At 49.4% G+C, this 17,512-nt stretch overlaps 1 protein-coding gene across 1 annotated transcript in view; it reads left to right on the top strand.

The window, feature by feature from the left end:
- The first annotated feature begins 481 nt into the window (after positions 1-481).
- Positions 482-17,512, top strand: part of LOC144149000 (uncharacterized) — a 60,986-nt gene continuing 43,955 nt past the window's right edge. The window contains exons 1-2 of the mRNA XM_077680524.1: positions 482-583; positions 16,601-16,828. Of these exons, the coding sequence (XP_077536650.1) occupies positions 580-583; positions 16,601-16,828 (232 nt within the window). The 5' untranslated portion in view covers positions 482-579. The remainder of the gene's footprint in view (positions 584-16,600; positions 16,829-17,512) is intronic.

The raw sequence follows: 17,512 nt of genomic DNA, 5'->3' as shown, positions 1-17,512 counted from the left end.
ACTTGCCGGGGTAAATGTTTTACGCGTACACGTGATTTGCCTTCAATAAATTGATTTCTGCAATAATTTGTACTCATATTCCTTTCACACAGGATACGAGAAGAGAAAGAAAGTCCTATTCACCTTTCAGACCAACTTCATCCGTTCAGGGAGACAAATACACTTTGTTCACCCTTGGCAGCCTCGGGCCGACAAAGAAGCAGAATGGTCCTCTTCACCTGTAATATCTTATCAACCGCAGCTGCACTACGACCTTCGAAAAGGACAAAGTTTTACGCCCACGGATCCATTTTTTGCTTTTGTATGCATTTGGCGCCATTCGCTTACAGCTCAAGCACGCCGGTGCCTTCCGATAAAAGATTCTTTCGGGCCGCGAAACCTTTATTTGATCACGAGTTCCCCTGATATGGCAGAACCGCTAGCCGTATGACGTAACAAATCGCGTGATCTGAACAATAAACCCACTTCTGCAAGAGGGCACATTCGATGTGTCAGCTTCACATTGTATTTACCCTTTGGTAAGGCTTCACCTGCACTGTGGTCAAAACGTATTGCAGGCCACGTACGGGCAGCTCAGTCATGGGTGAGTAATTTTCAAGGCAATCCTTTGATATCTGCGAAAGGCAAATCAGGTCAAAGCTAGAGGCCTTTTTGAGGTGTTTATAAGTTTGGTTTATGTCTTCAAAATAAATTTACGTGTAGAAACAAACGGCGCAGACTCGTATAATTCAAATATTCACGGTAAATTTGTCAGTGCTCTCGAAGTTAGCTTTAGTTTTATATAGAAAATTAGCTTAGAATTATGTCCTTATAACAATACAACTTTGGCATTGGTAATACAATGTTGCATACCGTACATTTCGGCTCATTATACCTTGTTGCAGTGCCAGAAGGTTTTCATGCCCACCAGAAGGTGGGCATTTCAAAGAGGAGTCAAGTTATAAAGCTACAATAGACACAACAAAATCCGCCGACTTTTTAAAATTGACCCGCAAAACGAGTGCAGCCCAGAAATACTGAAAAAAAAAGATACTCTACGGGAACCTAGCTTCTAAGCTTTTCCTATGACATGTATCTGCGAGAAGATTACTTGTTGCAGACTAGCTGAGCGTGTAGCTGAGTAGGCATCTGAGACTATAGTTGAGCCATTGCAGCAGATAAACGCTGTCGAGTTTAGTGCTATGTCCCTCTGCTGCCACTACCACTTTACGCTGCCTCTCGCTTTCGATGATGAGTAGGAATAAACGTCTGCACGCCGTATTAGCCTTGGGGAAGAGTCCCCATTCCAGGAACCCTTGAATCCGTCCGGCATTTTGGGCTTTCTTCACCAGCCAAAGCTGGTCGTCAGGGTCCAAGCTGGACAGTGCTGTTTCTTAGGGCTCAGGGGAGGAGAAGGGCAGGGGGGTAGGTTCTGGTTCTTCTGACAGCTATATAATTGGTGGTGGTGCCCGGAACCTCGCAGAAGCGGTATCACAAGCAGTAGGGGGGTGGGACCAGAATAATAGGCTTTAGTGGGGTCAGAAATGGTGGTAGTATACGTGCCTCGAAGGTGACCTTCTTGTTCTTTCGTGACACTTTTGTGCAGATGGGGACACATTGTTCATCTCATTTCATTTTCATTTCCTGAAGGACCCCACTGCATTACATCAGGGGTGGATATACAGAAAATAAAAACGCATATGAATGCATTTGTTTTATGATGAATTAGTTTATGAATGCATTATTTTGATGGGCAGGTGGCTAAAAACAATGGAGCAGGCAAGCTCCTTCCAATCTTTGGCTGCACGGGGGAAAAAGAAGCGGAAAAGGTGACAGTTCTAGTACAATAACGGGACATTCCAAGTTTATGGCCGGTGTGGTGTGAAATGCATGTCGGGGGGAGGATGTAAGGGGCTACATTTAGTGAAGAATGAAAAATTTTGTGAAAGAGGGAAAGGGTGGCGATACGGCGGCGGACCGAGAGTGGTGATAAACCGGATTGTGGTTTCAAGGGTGAAACGCTGATGCTGTACGAGTACAGGGAATGAATAAATCAAGCGGCGCGATTTTTGACAGATTTGAGATCATTTATGAGATATGTTTGGGGGTGATTTGATATGGCGGAGGCATATTCAAGTTTTGATCTGATGAGTGAGTGGTAAGCGAGCAACTTTACGTGATGGGGCGCATGGCGTAGGTGATCTTTTAGGAAGCCAGGTGCTTTGTTTGCGTATAAAATGACGTTAGTAATATGCGCATTCCAAGTAAAATCGCAAGATAAACTGACACCCAGATATTTGTAGAATGATTGTGGCTCTACAGGGACGTCCGCGATGTGATATGAAAAAAGAAAGGGATTTTTACGGCGGGAAAAGAAAACAAGTTTAGAGTTATTCGGGTTAAGAGACAGAAGCCAATTATCACACCATTCTTGAATGTGGCTGCAGGACCACTTGGTCGTGAGCGTTAGTTACTGCTTGATAGATTACGCAGTCATCCGCAAACATGCGTATTTTGCAAGATACGCTGAGCGGTGAGTCGTAATGTATATTAGGAATAGAAGGGGGCCAAAAACCGAACCTCGAGGTACACCTGATGTCACTTGGAGACACTCCAAACATTTGTTATTGACATGCACGAATTGAGAACGGTTAGTTAGAAACGCTTCAATCCGCTTTAGTAGATCTGGGTTTAAGTTTAACTGGGATAATTTTAGCATAGGTCATTGGTGGCGAACTGTGTCGAATGCCTTTGCGTATTCTAGAAAGATAGCGTCAGTTTGTAAGCTGTTGTCGAGGTTAGCATGCAGGTCGTGAAGAAAGATTGCTGGTTGTGTTTCACAAGACAGTCCTTTCCGAAAACCATGCTGGCTAGGGTGAAAGTAGTTGTTAAAGCCTAGAAAGTTTACTATTTGATTGTAGATGACATGTTGTATGATTTTTGCACAGGACGCTGTTAGAGAAATGGGCCGGTTATTCAGCGGACAGTTTTTATCACCTGACTTGTAGACGGGAACGACCTTGCCCATTTTCAAGTCATCTGGAAGAATGGCGGTGAAGAGCGACTGCGCAACATACAACACAGAATTGGGGCCATAGCGTCATGAATGTTTTGTAGTACTTTTGAATTATTTTCATAGACGCCACCTGACGAGGACAGTTTCATATGTTGGATGACAGATAAAATATCGCCTGTGCAAAAATAAATGGGACACATACTGGATGCTAAAAGTACCATGGCGGATGGGGTAGGTACGCTAAATTCGCTAGTAAATAGAGACAAAAACGCGGTGTTAAAAGCATTCACGCATTGCTTATCCGTGAGCACCTGACTCGATTCGTTAGTACACTCTTAATCTGGATCCACATAAGATCCACTTAGTAACTGGAACTTGTTTGCAAAAAAGTTCCACTTATATATTTGGAACCGTGTTCCACATACCCTGAAAATGTAAGTGGAACAGTGCACCACATATTTTTGCAGCTAAATTATGTGGATCGGCGTTCCAAATAAAAGTATACGGATCACTGTTCCAAATAAACGGGTAGTGTAAGTTACTGGAACACTGATCCACGTAAAATGATTATGGATTTATTCGGTGCGCCGTTCCAGGTACCTTCAGACCAGCTGTTTATATAAAACGGTGTTCCTATAGACGTTGGGAAGCTGTCTATGGGACTCCACTTTTCCAATATATCTGCTTTCCTGTCGGTATAAACCGAGGTCATATGCCAGGCTGGCGGATGCATTGGTATCAGAAGAAAACCGCAAGCACCATTCTAACACAGCCTTGACATATGGCCCGCAGAGATAGCAACAACTGGAAAGCAGAAACCGCCGCAGAAGTGTGGTCCCTGGCAGTTCCTAACAGTTGCCTATCGGAGCACAGTCCTATATAAAAGTTGCTCTGAGATACCTGGAGCGGCACACAGGTACTTTGGTTTCATCCGTCGAATCCTGTTCTGGGTTTTGGCTGCATGTAAAAGAAACAAGACTCGCATTAAAATGCATACCAAACCAACTATTAGCACTGATACAATGCTATTCAATACACTAAACATTTTATTCGCTGATATTATTGCGTACATTTGAGATACGGAGACATGTCTGTTTGACGTTTATTTTAATGTTACCTTCAGAAAAATAGCACTGGAACACTCCAGACATAGTGATACAGACTTCTAATTCCTAAGCAACGTACAACCCATTACCTTAACTACAATAGCTTGAAATTTCTCAAACCGAGTTAGTTGCTATGGCCACAGTCCTTCAACGGTTTTCTGGTCATAAAACTCCGCCGTAACGCTATGGAAGGGTTTCCTACGTCGCCGAAGGCCACAAGAGCCCATTGCGGGAATAGGGTGCCTCGATTCTAGCGCCGCCGTACGGCAGATATTCGCGAATCGAGGCACCCTATGTGGAACAGACAAGTGCGCACTGCGTCGACGAAGCTAGGCTCCTACAGAATCCGACAGCATTTGCAGGTTGTTTTCGCCATTCTAAGTAATTAGTTGATGTGACGCCTTTGGTCATATTGTGCGGTAACACTGGGCGGAAGGCCCAACCAAGACTTGCTGCATACGGCGATGTCGTCCGACTACAGTGGTACGAGTGAAACGACCGACATAATGGGGCTAGTGTTGTTAACGCACGAAAACTGCGTATCACTATGCCTTCAGTGTTCTCGTTGTTTCGTTTACTTGGTGACGCCGATAAGCGTGAGCAGTGGAAACGTGCGATACCTCGACGCGAAGCCCGCGGCTTTTTTTTTTTGTTTTTGACTCGTAACATCTCTGTGTCTGTGAAGAATATTTTGAAGCAAGAAACGTCGGTCTTGTCACTAGTGCGTGACCGCGCCCGGCTCACTTAACTTGGGTGTCCACCTGAGCGCGACCTTACTGCTGTCGTAAGCGACGAATGGCAGCGTTGTTTGATAAGGGAAGGGTGTAACCTTCTCGTCACTAGCCCAGACTTCTTATCTCATTGGCAATGCTCCCGGCCTGTACGAATTTTTATGGAAAGAAAAGCCTTCATACACGAGATAATGCAAACTTTGCCGCTTTCAATGCGCCAATACTGGTCTGTGCAAGTGACTTTGCTGACTCTTTCTTACGTTTGTGCTTTTCTTGCTTATTGGGGAGAAAGCGCTCCAATAAGCCTTATTGCTTTCCGATTCCTTAGTTGTTCTTGACAGTGTACCTAAGTGCGCTTTCTGCTGTTTATACATTTATAGCTTATTGCGGAAAAAACGCCTTCTCCAATAAACCGTATTGTCTTAGGAACACCACATCGCCCTTGACTCCGTGACAATAAAAATTGAAATATACCCCGTTTTAGTTGCGATTTAAGGCTATGAGGGACATAAACAACAGTCCATCATCAGAGAAGGATCTGGCTACCTTGGTATAGTAGTTGGCCGCCGCCTCCTATGACTAAGCAACTCAACTCTCAGCCCTCACTCGGCAGCAGCTGTAGAGCACCTGCCCACTGCGGCGATCAGAACAGCGATACAGAAGAAGGTGCTAAGAATTTCTGGGTCCGGACAGCCGGTCTTTGAAAATTGATCCTGGCCACGTTCAACGCACGCATTCTGTGTAGCTAGAGAAGCTTAGCTGTACTACTAGAGGAGCTCTCAGACATTAAGTGGGATATTATAGGGTTAAGAGAAGTTTGAAGGAGAGAAGGCTTCATGGAGCTCACTAGCGGGCATATTCTGTGCAACGGGGGACCAGAAGAGAAGAATGAACACGGGTGGGAGTTTTAATCCACTGAAAAATAGCAGGAAGCGTAGAGAAGTGTTTCAGCATTAGCGAGAATATTGCGGTGGTTGTGATCAAGCTAAACAAGTAATGCACGTTAAATATAGTACAGGCCTACGCGCCAACAACCAGCTATGATGATGATACCGTAGACAGCTTTTACGAGGATGTAGAATCATCTATGAAGAAGGCAACAACACAGTTCACGATTGTGATGGGAGACTTTCCGCAAAGGTCATTAAGAAGCAAATGGGACAAAGGACAGTGGGAAACTTCGGAATAGACAATCGCAACAGTCGGAGATACACTGGTGGGATTTGAAGAGCGAAATAACTTGAGGTTGATGAACACACTTTTTTACAAACGAGAGCATAGAAAATGGACATAAAAAAGTCCAGATGGTATGTACTTATTGAACTATCGAACGAAAGGAAGGTCCGCCAGCAGGGGTAAATTGTCACGCCTAGGGGCGGACACCGGAAGCCTGCTGGTGTAGGGGAGGTGGGACAGGGAGGAAAGAATACATAGGAATAGGTGGATAGGGTAGAGGGCTTACATCCATCACATATAACACATAGGCAAGAGTAAGAAGGAAAATGCGACAAATAGGTGAAAGAAAAAAAAACAAAAAACGAGGGGTTAAACAAGAGCAAAGGACAAATACATATAAACACTAGACATATAAATTTACACCAAGATATATGACACAATGGTGGCATATAAGGCACCTTCACACATACACACGCACACGCACACATATACACACTCAGGAAAGCTACGCCTGCAGCAGCACTCCACTACAACCTGGGCGGTTACGTGTTGTTGTAGCGCAGTGCGCTGTGAAGCCCCGAGGCACCCAGGTATGCACCCAGGGCCTCGAGAACTTTGTCCCGCTCCCTGGCACTGCCTGGGAGCCAAAGCAGTTCCTCGAACGCCCGCACATCTCATCTCGTAGCACGGCCAACAGCTCTGCCCGCCCTGCTGCAAACTTGGGGCACTCGTAGAATACGTGCAGCACGGACTGCACGGGTGCTCGACAGTGAGTGCAGGCGGGGCTGGCCACCCGCCTCAGTCGGAGTTTCCACTCTGCCCTCCACGCGTCCGCAACGCGGAGGCAGAGGACGGCCGAGCGCAGTCGACGCGGCAGGCGTGATGCCCGTACAAGCGGCAGGCCCCATCCGACTCACAGCCGCGGGTCTAGATGCCAGGTCCGAAGGTGTTGTTGGATGAGCAGGCGGGCGTCGTCGCTGCCGCATTGGCCACCATGTCCGAGGGAGGCAGCGCATGTGCCCCGGAGGCCAGTTCGTCCACCCGTTCATTGCCATCCAGCCCAATGTGGGCGGGGACACACTGCAGATACAGCTGTGTGCCCCGATCTGCCAGGTGCGCTGCTTTCTCTCGGATACCCCGCATCAACAGGGAGTGCGAGTCACCATCCCGGAGACGTGCCAGGGCCACCCGGGAGACTAACAGCTGGGCACAGCGCTCGGGCAAGGGCTCCATCTCCAGCACCAGGTTCAGGCCCAGACCTACACCCACCAGCTCAGCTGTGGCCGAAGATGAGGCGTAGGGCACCCGCGCCTGCCGGGTGGCCTCTCCCAGCACTGCGGCTGCCGCGGCTGACCCTTGATGCTGCCGCACCGAGCCGTCCGTGTAAACAAGGGCGTGGATGTCTGGGTCCCCCCAGACGATGCCCCGTGCAAGCTGCAGTTTTCCGCAGTGGGGTGTCCGCCTCTTGCTTCGCAGACCTGGGATGTCTAGCCTCACGTCAGCTGCCAGAGCAGGAGCCAGGCCACCAGGTGGTGCCTCCACGGGGGCCGCCACCTCTTCGTAGAGCGCGAGCATGCGCCACATGCGTGAGCGGTGGTGGCCCCTCAGTCATTGCAGCAGTGGGCCGCTCCCCTAGGCGCGCCGCAGCCGGTCAATCTGGCCAAGCACCCGCTGGTCAGTCACCATCTCGAGGGTCCACGCCCCCGCCTCGGCCAGTGTCTTCTCGCACGGCGAGCTCTGGGGCAGGCCGAGGCAAGCGCGGACCCCCTTGCGGTGATTTCTTTCCAGCTGCCGCCAGGTTGGCTTCCGCAGGTTCACCAGCGGCAGCGCATACATGAGGAGACCCACAGCGGAGGCCCTGTACAGCCGGAGAGCCGTCCGCTGTGAGCAGCCACTGTCCCGGGCCAGCATCTTGTGCAATGCCGTGGTGGCCAGCAGCGCCCAGGCTTGGAACTCCTTGGCTGCCTGACGAAAGTTCAGCCGGCGGTACAGAGTGAGCCCCAGGTAGCCTACCATGGTCCTCCACTGGAACTCCTCGCCATCGATGATCAGGCGCCGAGTCCATCCATGGGCGCCGGCCTCCGGATGCCCCAGCATGGCGTCTGTCTTTGTCGCCGACAGCTGTAGGCCGACGCCCGCCAGCTTGGACCGGACTGTATCCATGGCCGCCTGCAGTTGCCGCAAAATGGCTCGGCCCTGACCCTTGGGCTCCAGCCCCCACAGGGCAATGTCGACAGCGTACACCGAAATATACACTCGGTGGCCCCCTCCTCTGGGCAGGCATCCTGGCAGGGCTGCCATCACCAGGTTGAAGAGGAAGGGGCTGATAACGGAGCCCTGTAGGGTGCCCACGTCCACCGGTCAGGGTGCCGACAGGGCGTCTCCCACCTGCACCTGCGCCGTGCGGCCCTTCAGGAACGCCTCGACGAAGCCCCGAAACTTGCCCGCAATGCCACCCTCCTCCATGCCCAGGGAGATGGCATGACGCTGCTGGTTGTCGAAGGCGCCCTCCACGTCTAGCGGCACCAGGGCCGCCACCTGCTTGGAGGCCCTGGCGCGTTCAAGGGCCGCCACGACGTCGGCAATGAAGTCGGAGGCTTCTCGGTGCCTCCGGAAGCCCGCTAGCTGCTCGGGGATGGCCTCTTCCTCCGCTGCGATGGCTTCCATTCTCCACAGCGCCACCCGTTCGAGCAGCTTGCAGCCGCAGGATGTGAGGTCAACGGGCCGGTACGCCGTGACTGCCACAAGGCCCTTTCCTGGCTTTGGGATGGGCTGCAAGATGGCTAGCAGCCATTCAGGTGGGCCCGTGTCCCTTATGACGTTATAGGCGACCAGGAGCCGGCCGAACCCCACCTCATCCAGATTACGCATCATCTGGTAGGTGAGGCCGTCTGCTCCTGGCGCCGTCCTTGATACCGTCCTCACCGCAGTCGTTTTAGAAGCGCTAAAAGAACAGAGAATAGGTTAAACCTACATAGGAGTTCTCGTAGACATATAAAAGGAATGCACCGGCAGGATCCGATTTTGTCGAAATTTTCGTCCGAAAGGGAGTAAGACAGGAAGGTACCGTTTCGCGAAAACTATTCACAGCATGTCTGGAGGGGGTATTTAGAAAGCTTAACTGGAAAAACATAGGATTAAGGATAAACGGGAATACTTGAGCCATTTGAGGTTTGCGGACGGCACAGTCTTGCTGAGTGAAACAGCAGAAGACACGAAAAGAGTGCTTGAGGAGCTACAATCAGAAAGCACGGCCATGGGGCTAAAAATGAATATGTATAAATATAAACTAATGAGGAATAAGCATGCCGAAAACGTTCCCGTCAGCTTAGGAAACGAAACGCTAGAAGCAGTAAAAGTGTATAACTACCTCGTACCGATGGATAGGGCTGACCACAACCACGAGAGATAAATCCGGCGTAGAATAGGTAGGGGTCTGGAGCTCTCGGCAAGCACTCCCAAATAATGAAAAGTAAGCTACCTCTGTCACTGAAATGAAAAATCTACAACCAGAGCATTGTGCCTGTTATGACGTATGGAGCTTAAACTTGGCGCTGTACTAAACAACTACAAAGCAAACTTAGGTCGGCTCAACGGGCCATGGAACGAATGAAGTTAGGACTTGGGCTGGCTGGACTTGGTGAGACGAACCGACAACCGGTGGACCATTAGGGCAACAGAGTGGATACCAAGAGATGGGTCTAGAAGAAAGGAAAGGCCATTATTCCGATGGAGGGATAAAATAAAGAAATTCAGGGGTAAAGTGTGTAGCCCTGCAGCGCAGAACAGGAGCGGTTGGACGTTAATGGGAGATGCTTGCTTCCTGCTGTAGACCTGACTAGGCTGGTGATGATGATGGTGATTATGATAATGATGCCCTTTGTGGCATTAGGGTCTCCATAGCTTGACAAAATCTGCTGTATTTTGACCTATGTTAAGTAGTCAAGGGAATAAATCATTGGTGGAGCAGCAGCATCATGCGCATTAACACGTGACGTTATTTTTAAGATTATGGACCTTGAAACACGGCTTCGTTCCAGTAGACCAAGTTTACCCGGTGCAGTCTTGATTGCACTACACCCTGCTAGTATAGTCGGACCTAGCAACACACTCTACTAAATATGAACCGTGCAACATCAGTGTGCTAGTGGGATTCGCTCCAGAGGGTGAGACATTTCTGGGAGCGCAACACTTTCAGAAATTGGAGCTTCCTGAATGACGTTGATTGGCTGAAAAAAAAATTACACGAGACGCAGTTTCGCTCGTGCAGTGAATATGTAACATTACCTTGTTGAAGTTCCGTGAAAATTACCGCAAGTTACCAGGGGAAGCTGTGTTAGAATCCTAGAGATCAACCCGCATTCACGCGACAAAAATGACAAAAACTTCATCACTCGCGTTTTGAAATCTTGCAGAAGGACTATGTGATATGCGCACAAGAATGACATTAACATCGCTAAACTGTAAACACGGGAAATCCGTAGGATTTTTTTTGGTGCGGCAGCCGCGGCGAACACCGGCGCTGAATACGGTCGGATTGTGTATAATTCGCGCGATCGGCGTTCCGCAAGACTTGCTGCGCGGTTCATATTTGCGAGTTTCTAAATCTGAGGCTTCGTCAGCGTCACAAACCCTAGTAAATAACCTTCGCTTAAATAAACCACATTCTTACGCTGCTTTGCACGAGGATAAAAAAAAGTGCTGCAACAACACGTACAGTCGTGATCAAATGAGAGTGAGTGAATGAGTGAAACACTTTATTAAGGACGAGAGGCCATGAGGCCCTGTGGGGAAGTGAGGATGGCGGAGAGGGAGGAGAAAGGGAGAGGTCACAATTCATCACAATTCACACAGTGTACACTCTCCTAGTTTAAAGGTCCTATTCACAACATGCACATTTCACTCTGTCAGTGGCACCAAAATGCACAGTTTGCACTGTTGACATAGGTCGTGGATGGGTATGGCCAGTCCGGGAAAGTCTGTCAGTCCGCTACACCAGCTTGTACAGACCGTTTTCAAGCGCGTACTGGGTAAATAATTCTACAGTAGCGGGGTCTTCACGCACACGACTAACGCACTCCAGTTCTGTCGAGGGTGCAGGACCCACAGTTAGCAGTTGAAGGCAGTTACGGGCGAATATAGCACAGATCCAAATTAAGTGGAAGAGATTTGGTATGGCATCACTATTGCAGTGGGGGCATCGGTGCAATTGCGAGCCTGCCGGGGCAGACCACTTATGTACAATGTGTGGTGTGTACGCTGCATTTGCATACACTTTATTGGCAAATACCTCGGCCGAACGTGAAAAGCGCTTGAGACCTGCAAGGATACCAACCGGAGTTTCAGGTTGCAAATGCTTACTGCTTTCTTTTTTGAGGAGACGTAGCTGAAGTTGCCAATCTGCTTGGAGAGAGGGGACGGGCGTGGCGGGCACCGTGGGAGGTGATTGTAGCATTTCCCTGGCAGCGTCGTGAGCCATGCGGTTGCCTTGTGCGCCGGAAGTATGTCCCGGGGTCCAAACAATGCGAATTTTGAATCCTTCAATTTGTAGGTCTCGTATCGTAGTCAGGATATTTGTCGCCGTGGTGTTCGGGGAATATGGACGGTTCAATTCTCGGACAACAACATAAGAATCCGTGATAATGCGAAATTTCTTCGCTGTAAGATGGGCGGAATGGTCATAAATTTGCCGGGTGGCGTCCAAAATTCCCCGAAGTTCTACTTCTTCTACAAGGCCGTATGTGTTGGAATTTTGCCGGGATCCATTCAATTCTGGCAAGTCTGTAGATGTCCAGGCAATGGCCGCCATCATCCCATTCAAAGACGCGTCGGTTTAAATGTCAATTTCGTCGTCTGCGAGCGTGGAACGTATTGTTCGCGTACTATTCGGTTATGGCGCCGGATCGGGCGTCGACGTGGAACACCAATGGAGGGGCGTTCCCACGGAGGAATTTCTGGCGGCGAATCCGTGCTGTCAGAGTCACTATTTAGGCGGTCCCATTTCTGAAGTCTTCCCTGTGGCGAATGGTCCAGATGATATTGGAAACGTAGTTTGGTCTCTTCAATGAGATTAGTGAGAGGTGGAAGATGAACTGCTTCGTGGAGAGTATCTACCCGGGTGAATGAGGGAAGGCCACTAATCGCACGGAGAAGGTGCCGATTCATCTTGTGAAGAGCATTAACATGTGACTGTCGCAGCTCATAGACCGGGAAGCCGTAAGTGAAACGTCCATGCACCACGGCACGCGCGAGCATGGTTCAAGCAGCTTGGTGCGCCCCTCCATATTTATTAGATATCCGTGTATCGAGGTGTAAGGTGGAACGCCAGGTTTTCTTAAGTGATGCTATCCACTGTTTTGAGCTATTACAGCTGCTGACTGGAACACCCAGCAGTCGAGTTGTTCCGTTGCAAGATTCAAGGAGTGTATCCCCCACTTGAAGGGCGATAATCTGTTCCTTACTAGTACGACGTTTACCATTGACGCTGAGCAGTGCTGTCTTTGTCGGGGATAGCTGCAGCTGAAATTGGGACAGCGTTTGTTCCAAACTCAGGACTGCTGCTTGCCACTCTGTTTTGCATAGCTTCCTCTGTGTCATAATCGGTGGCTTCTGTCCATACCACAATGTCGTCCGCATAAAGACCGAACCGGGCGGCAGTGTCCTGTTCAACAGTTCGAGCAACGCGGTTCATGGCCAAATTGAAGAGGAGAGCAGCCAAAATGGACCCTTGTGGGACTCCTCTGTCCAGGTAGAAAGTAGTGGGCTGGTGGGTTCGAGGGTTAAGACGGATATGTCGATGTTGAAGAAAGCTGCGTATCCAGGCCTGAGGTTTTTGGCTAGGGAAGGCGAGGGCAAGTTCCTGAAGGATTACTGATTGGCTTTCATTATCAAATGCCTTGTGCATGTCTAAAGCGGTTACGTAGTCCAGAAAGGCCTTGCGCGAGGTCCGAATACCTACCCTCAGCAGCCACAAATAATCGTGGGTAGCATGGGGGGCGGAAGCCTGTAAGAGCGGGATGAAACCAATTTGTACCCTCCAAGTGGTGTACGATCCGATTGTTAAGCATACGCTGGATAAGCTTACATATTACAGGGGTAAGAGCGATGGGGCGAAGATTCTGAGGATGACGAGCATCTTTGCTGGGTTTGGGTATTGGATGAATAACCGTTACGTTCAGGGAGTCAGGTATCTCACCTGAGTCCCAGGAGTGGTTGGCCAGATGTAGTAGAGCGTCGAGGACAGGGGGGGGGGGGAAGTTTCCGGAGATCTTGCAATTTCACTTGGTCATGACCAGGAGCAGACTTGGTCTTGCCTTAAGAAATGGCTACTTGCAGTTCACCCAGGGTGAAAGGGGGGTCGTGTTCAGACAGGGGGCGATCAATGTGGATGATCGGAAGAGGTGGGAGGGTTGAAGGATCGGTAACGGCGTGAGGGAACAACGCGTGAATGATGGCATCTTCCACTTGTGTGTAGCCCATTTGAAGGCACATATTTTTTAATTGAATTGAATTTTATTGATCAGGCGTGGACATGAAACGTGAATGGGTACAGATGCACTTTGAGGTCCCAAGGTAAGAACCGCAGGCGGGACCTCCCATGATGATTGTAAAAAAAAGAGTAATCATCAAGCAAAACTAGAATACATTGTCAGCAAATAAACACTCAGCATAAAACAGAGAACGATGAATACAAAAACCAAAGAAAAAATATTACACTAAGAAGCAGGAACACTAAAAAAAATCCCCCCACCTCACCGAAGGGGATCGTGCGGAAATGCGAATGCATTGGGTGCACCGAATTCTTCTTTGCGCTATCGTTGCCGCGAGGGATTCGGCTTCACCGACTTCCATCGCTATCAAGGCGAAAGTCGGCAAGCAGTCACGGAGAGAGGCGCGTGCTCCCTGCATTTATATGCGCAGCGAGCGGAGAGGGGTACGCGGAGAGGAGAGAGAGACCCGCGCCAGCCCGCGCGCGAGCTCTCTCTCTGCCCCGAGCTCCGCGATGCGAGCGCCCTCACACGCCGAGCGCGCTCCTCCTCTCCGCTCACTCTCCGCTACTCCGCCCGAGCTCCGCGACGCGAGCGCCCTCACACGCCGAGCACGCTCCTCCTCTCCCCTTGCCCTCCGCTACTCCGCACCTGCTCCGGTTGCTAGGCGCGCGCCACAGCTGTTGCTACGCGCACGCCGCTCAACGACGCAAGACAACCTGCGACTAAGAAATGCATTCGCATTTAAAAACAAAGAATATCTCTCCAATCTATTCAAAAATGGGGATCGGGAGACGCACCTTCGCACAGCTGTTCATGCTGCGGAAGACACCCCAAAGACGAGAGAGACCAGGTTTATGTCCAAGATCTTCACAGAAACTCTGCCAATTCTCATTTTGTAATGTGACCTGATACTCGCGAATAATTCGATAATGACGTTTCATCTGCATCAGGTGATGATGTCGTTTTCCTTGTGTACGATATCGTTTGGTTAACCCTTCTGCTTTGCGAAGTTGGAACATGTGGGAATCAGGGCAGTCCCCATCTGGCGTACTGGTGAATTCTTCAGATGCGAGCTACTGTGCTTGTGTAATGAAGGTGATGAATTCGTCGAGCGTAGGTTGAGAAGAGACTGCGAACTGCGAGCGATATGACGTACAGTTTATCTGACAATAGGCACGTGTAGTGCGTAACATTGTGCTGTTAATTTGGAGCATGATTGGGTAATGGTCCCTACCCCAGGTGCTGTTTAACGTTTTCTAGTTCTTCACCGCCCCAGGAGTAGCTAGAGTGAGGTCCGGTGTAGTATCTTTTTGAGCGTAATAAAGGCCAATGCGGGTAGGGACGCCATATTCGTTTTTTAGTTGAAGGGGGCTATACTCAAAAGTTTGCTCTAAAATCCGTCCTCGGCGGTTTGTGGAGGAATAGCCCCAAAGAGTGTTACGAGCGTTAAGGTCTCCCCCGATAATGATGGGACCGGTAAAACGCAGTCAAAAAAATTTCCCCGCATTTCCCCGAGGGGAAGAATGGGAAAGTGCGAATGCATGAGTTGAATTTGCGCGGTTCGGTAATGTTCGCGAAAGAGAGATCACACACACACACACAACTACAAAGAAAGAAAGATGCATTTATTCACAGACACCTATTTGTGTTGTCGTTGTACTTGATTGCTAGAGCGGATCTCAGCTTTGAAATTTCGTGTCAGTACTCCTTTAAGCGGGTGCATTAGCCCTTCTCACGCCTGATTCCTGGCCAATCCCCCACGTGGGTATGTGCCATGTCAGCGGCCAGGCAGCGCGCGCCCATCTCCCCCCGTTGCCAAGGAAGACGAGGAGCGCGCGCACCCGCAGCTGTTGCTATGTGGACGGACGGCGGTCACCGGAATTCAGGGTCGCTTATAAAGTGCATTCGCACTTAAAAGATATGGGATCCAGTCATAATGTGTTGAGGGAATGGTACTCGAACTTGCCGTGTAGTAAACCGACACAAGAAGTATCGCTTTGCCTCCTGGTGGCGTAACAAGGACAATAACCACTTCTCTGTCGCCATTGCATGCTTGGTCACAACGGTGCTGGACAGCGTGGCAGGATTTGTGTACAAGTACCACAGCTAACCCTGGAGTCGGGCCATGTGGGGAGGGACCTTGGCTTGGAATAGTAGGATCTGGAAAGGTAGTATAATCTAAAATTTTGCAAGGACCACGCGTTTCATGAAGCAGTAATGCCATATGATGGAGCGTTCTCAGTTGGGACTTGTGTAGCGGGCAGGTTTGAGAGAAACTACGGCAATTCCATTGCAGTATGCTTTTATTAGGATAAAGGGCTGAGGGGAACATTCGATGGCTAATGTTTTTTCTTTCGTTTCGTTTCGCTGGGAGGGAAATGCGAACACAAAAATATGAACTACACAGCGCGAGGAGGAGGAGAAGGAAAAAACTTTATTTGTCCCATCCGTTGAGTGCAGTCACTCCGGACCAGTGAGGGGTGTCCTCAGTCCAGGACTCCCTTGCTGTAGCCGGCCTTCCGGGCCCTATTCACCAGCCGAAGCTGGGAGCAGGGGTCGGAACGCGAAATCGAAAAAAAAAACAGTGTTCGTTGAGGTCAAATATTGGTATATAAGAAAGGCCGCATGTCCCAACTTTGTTTTTGTAACTTAGCCAGGCGTCATCTTGATTTGCATGGACAGATTTTGCGTTGTTTGTGCGTTCTGGTTCGTATTTTCTTGTTCGCGTTTCATTTGTTCATGACTTTACTTTCGTAATTGCTGCGTACGCACGACTGACTCCATCATAGCGTTGATATCTTGCAAAGGTGAGCGATGAAATCTTTTTTCAAATGCGAATGCAGCAACCCCATTGTATGTGAAGGTAAATATGAGCGACAGCCCGCTGCTGTAAGCGTTACAATCGTCAGGCTTATCGAGGGGGGAGGCATGATAACCGCGCGCACTTCCTCGGAAATAGCAAATTTCCTGTCCTCTTTGCTTCACCTTTCGGTGAATCATTAGTCCCTTAGCTCCCTAAGGCGAACGCCATGCGGTGCTAATTGGCTGTGGGTTTCAACAGCTGTATCGCCAAATGTCTAATATTCATTATCTTCTCTGCAGCTCAACAAACCGAGGGATTTCAAGAAGACACTATTCAGGACTTCCTTTGTTACGTTTCCGTCAACATGCCAGATTTCTCCGAAGATCAAATGGAACTTCTTAAGGAGTACATCGATTCAGTTAACGTCACATGTGAAGCAGAGCTGTACAAAATAAACGAAGAGGACCTTGGCAAGCTTGTGGGAGTAAAGGAGGCCAAGCTGATTATGCAGTACCTCAGAGCAAAATGTAAGTACTCGTTTTGTGCCCACGGTAAAACACGCCTCTTAGGCTGTTCGCACGAAAAATTTAGTGGCCAACTAGCCCGTTAATTAGGTTCGATATTAGAAAGGAAATAGAACGCTTCAAGGACTTCACATTCCTCCCCGAGTGGCTGCGAGTTCGCCGCCGATAAAAAGTCACGTGCCGCCGATAACAACTACAGCAACGTACACCGCGAAAGGGCAAGGCCAGGCCGACTCACAAATGCGGCCAGATTTTTCGTTCGCTTTTCCAGCCTTGAGTGCGGGATTCATGGCGTCAACAAAGCTTGCCCGCAGCAGACAGCAGTCTTAGGAGCGCCATAGCGGAAGTACGTCACCGCTGACGAGCGCAGCAGCATGGGAGGGAAGGCTCCCGCGCCGTCAACAGCGAAAGGAGGAGGAAACTCGGCGCGACGATAATGCGCGGTTTTTGATTTACGATTTCTCAGCTAATACTCATCGCTTTAACAAAATTCTTGCGGGAGGAGATTGCTAATACATTGCTTTATTTGGTTACATGTACATCCATGCATCGGCGAAAAGTATTTCAGGACCCCTTTAAGTTCCAGAAACTTCTCAAGTGATACAAAAGAGGCCTGACTGGGATGTCTCAGGTTAGGACTTTACTTAGAGGTGTACCCTGCGAGAAAGGAATTCTAGTACTATTACT

The sequence above is a fragment of the Haemaphysalis longicornis genome, unplaced genomic scaffold (assembly GCF_048455015.1).
Source record: "Haemaphysalis longicornis isolate Haplotype H1 unplaced genomic scaffold, Haemaphysalis longicornis Haplotype H1 scaffold_8, whole genome shotgun sequence".
Lineage (NCBI taxonomy): Eukaryota > Metazoa > Arthropoda > Arachnida > Ixodida > Ixodidae > Haemaphysalis > Haemaphysalis longicornis.
This window is presented reverse-complemented; position numbering and strand designations above follow the sequence as displayed.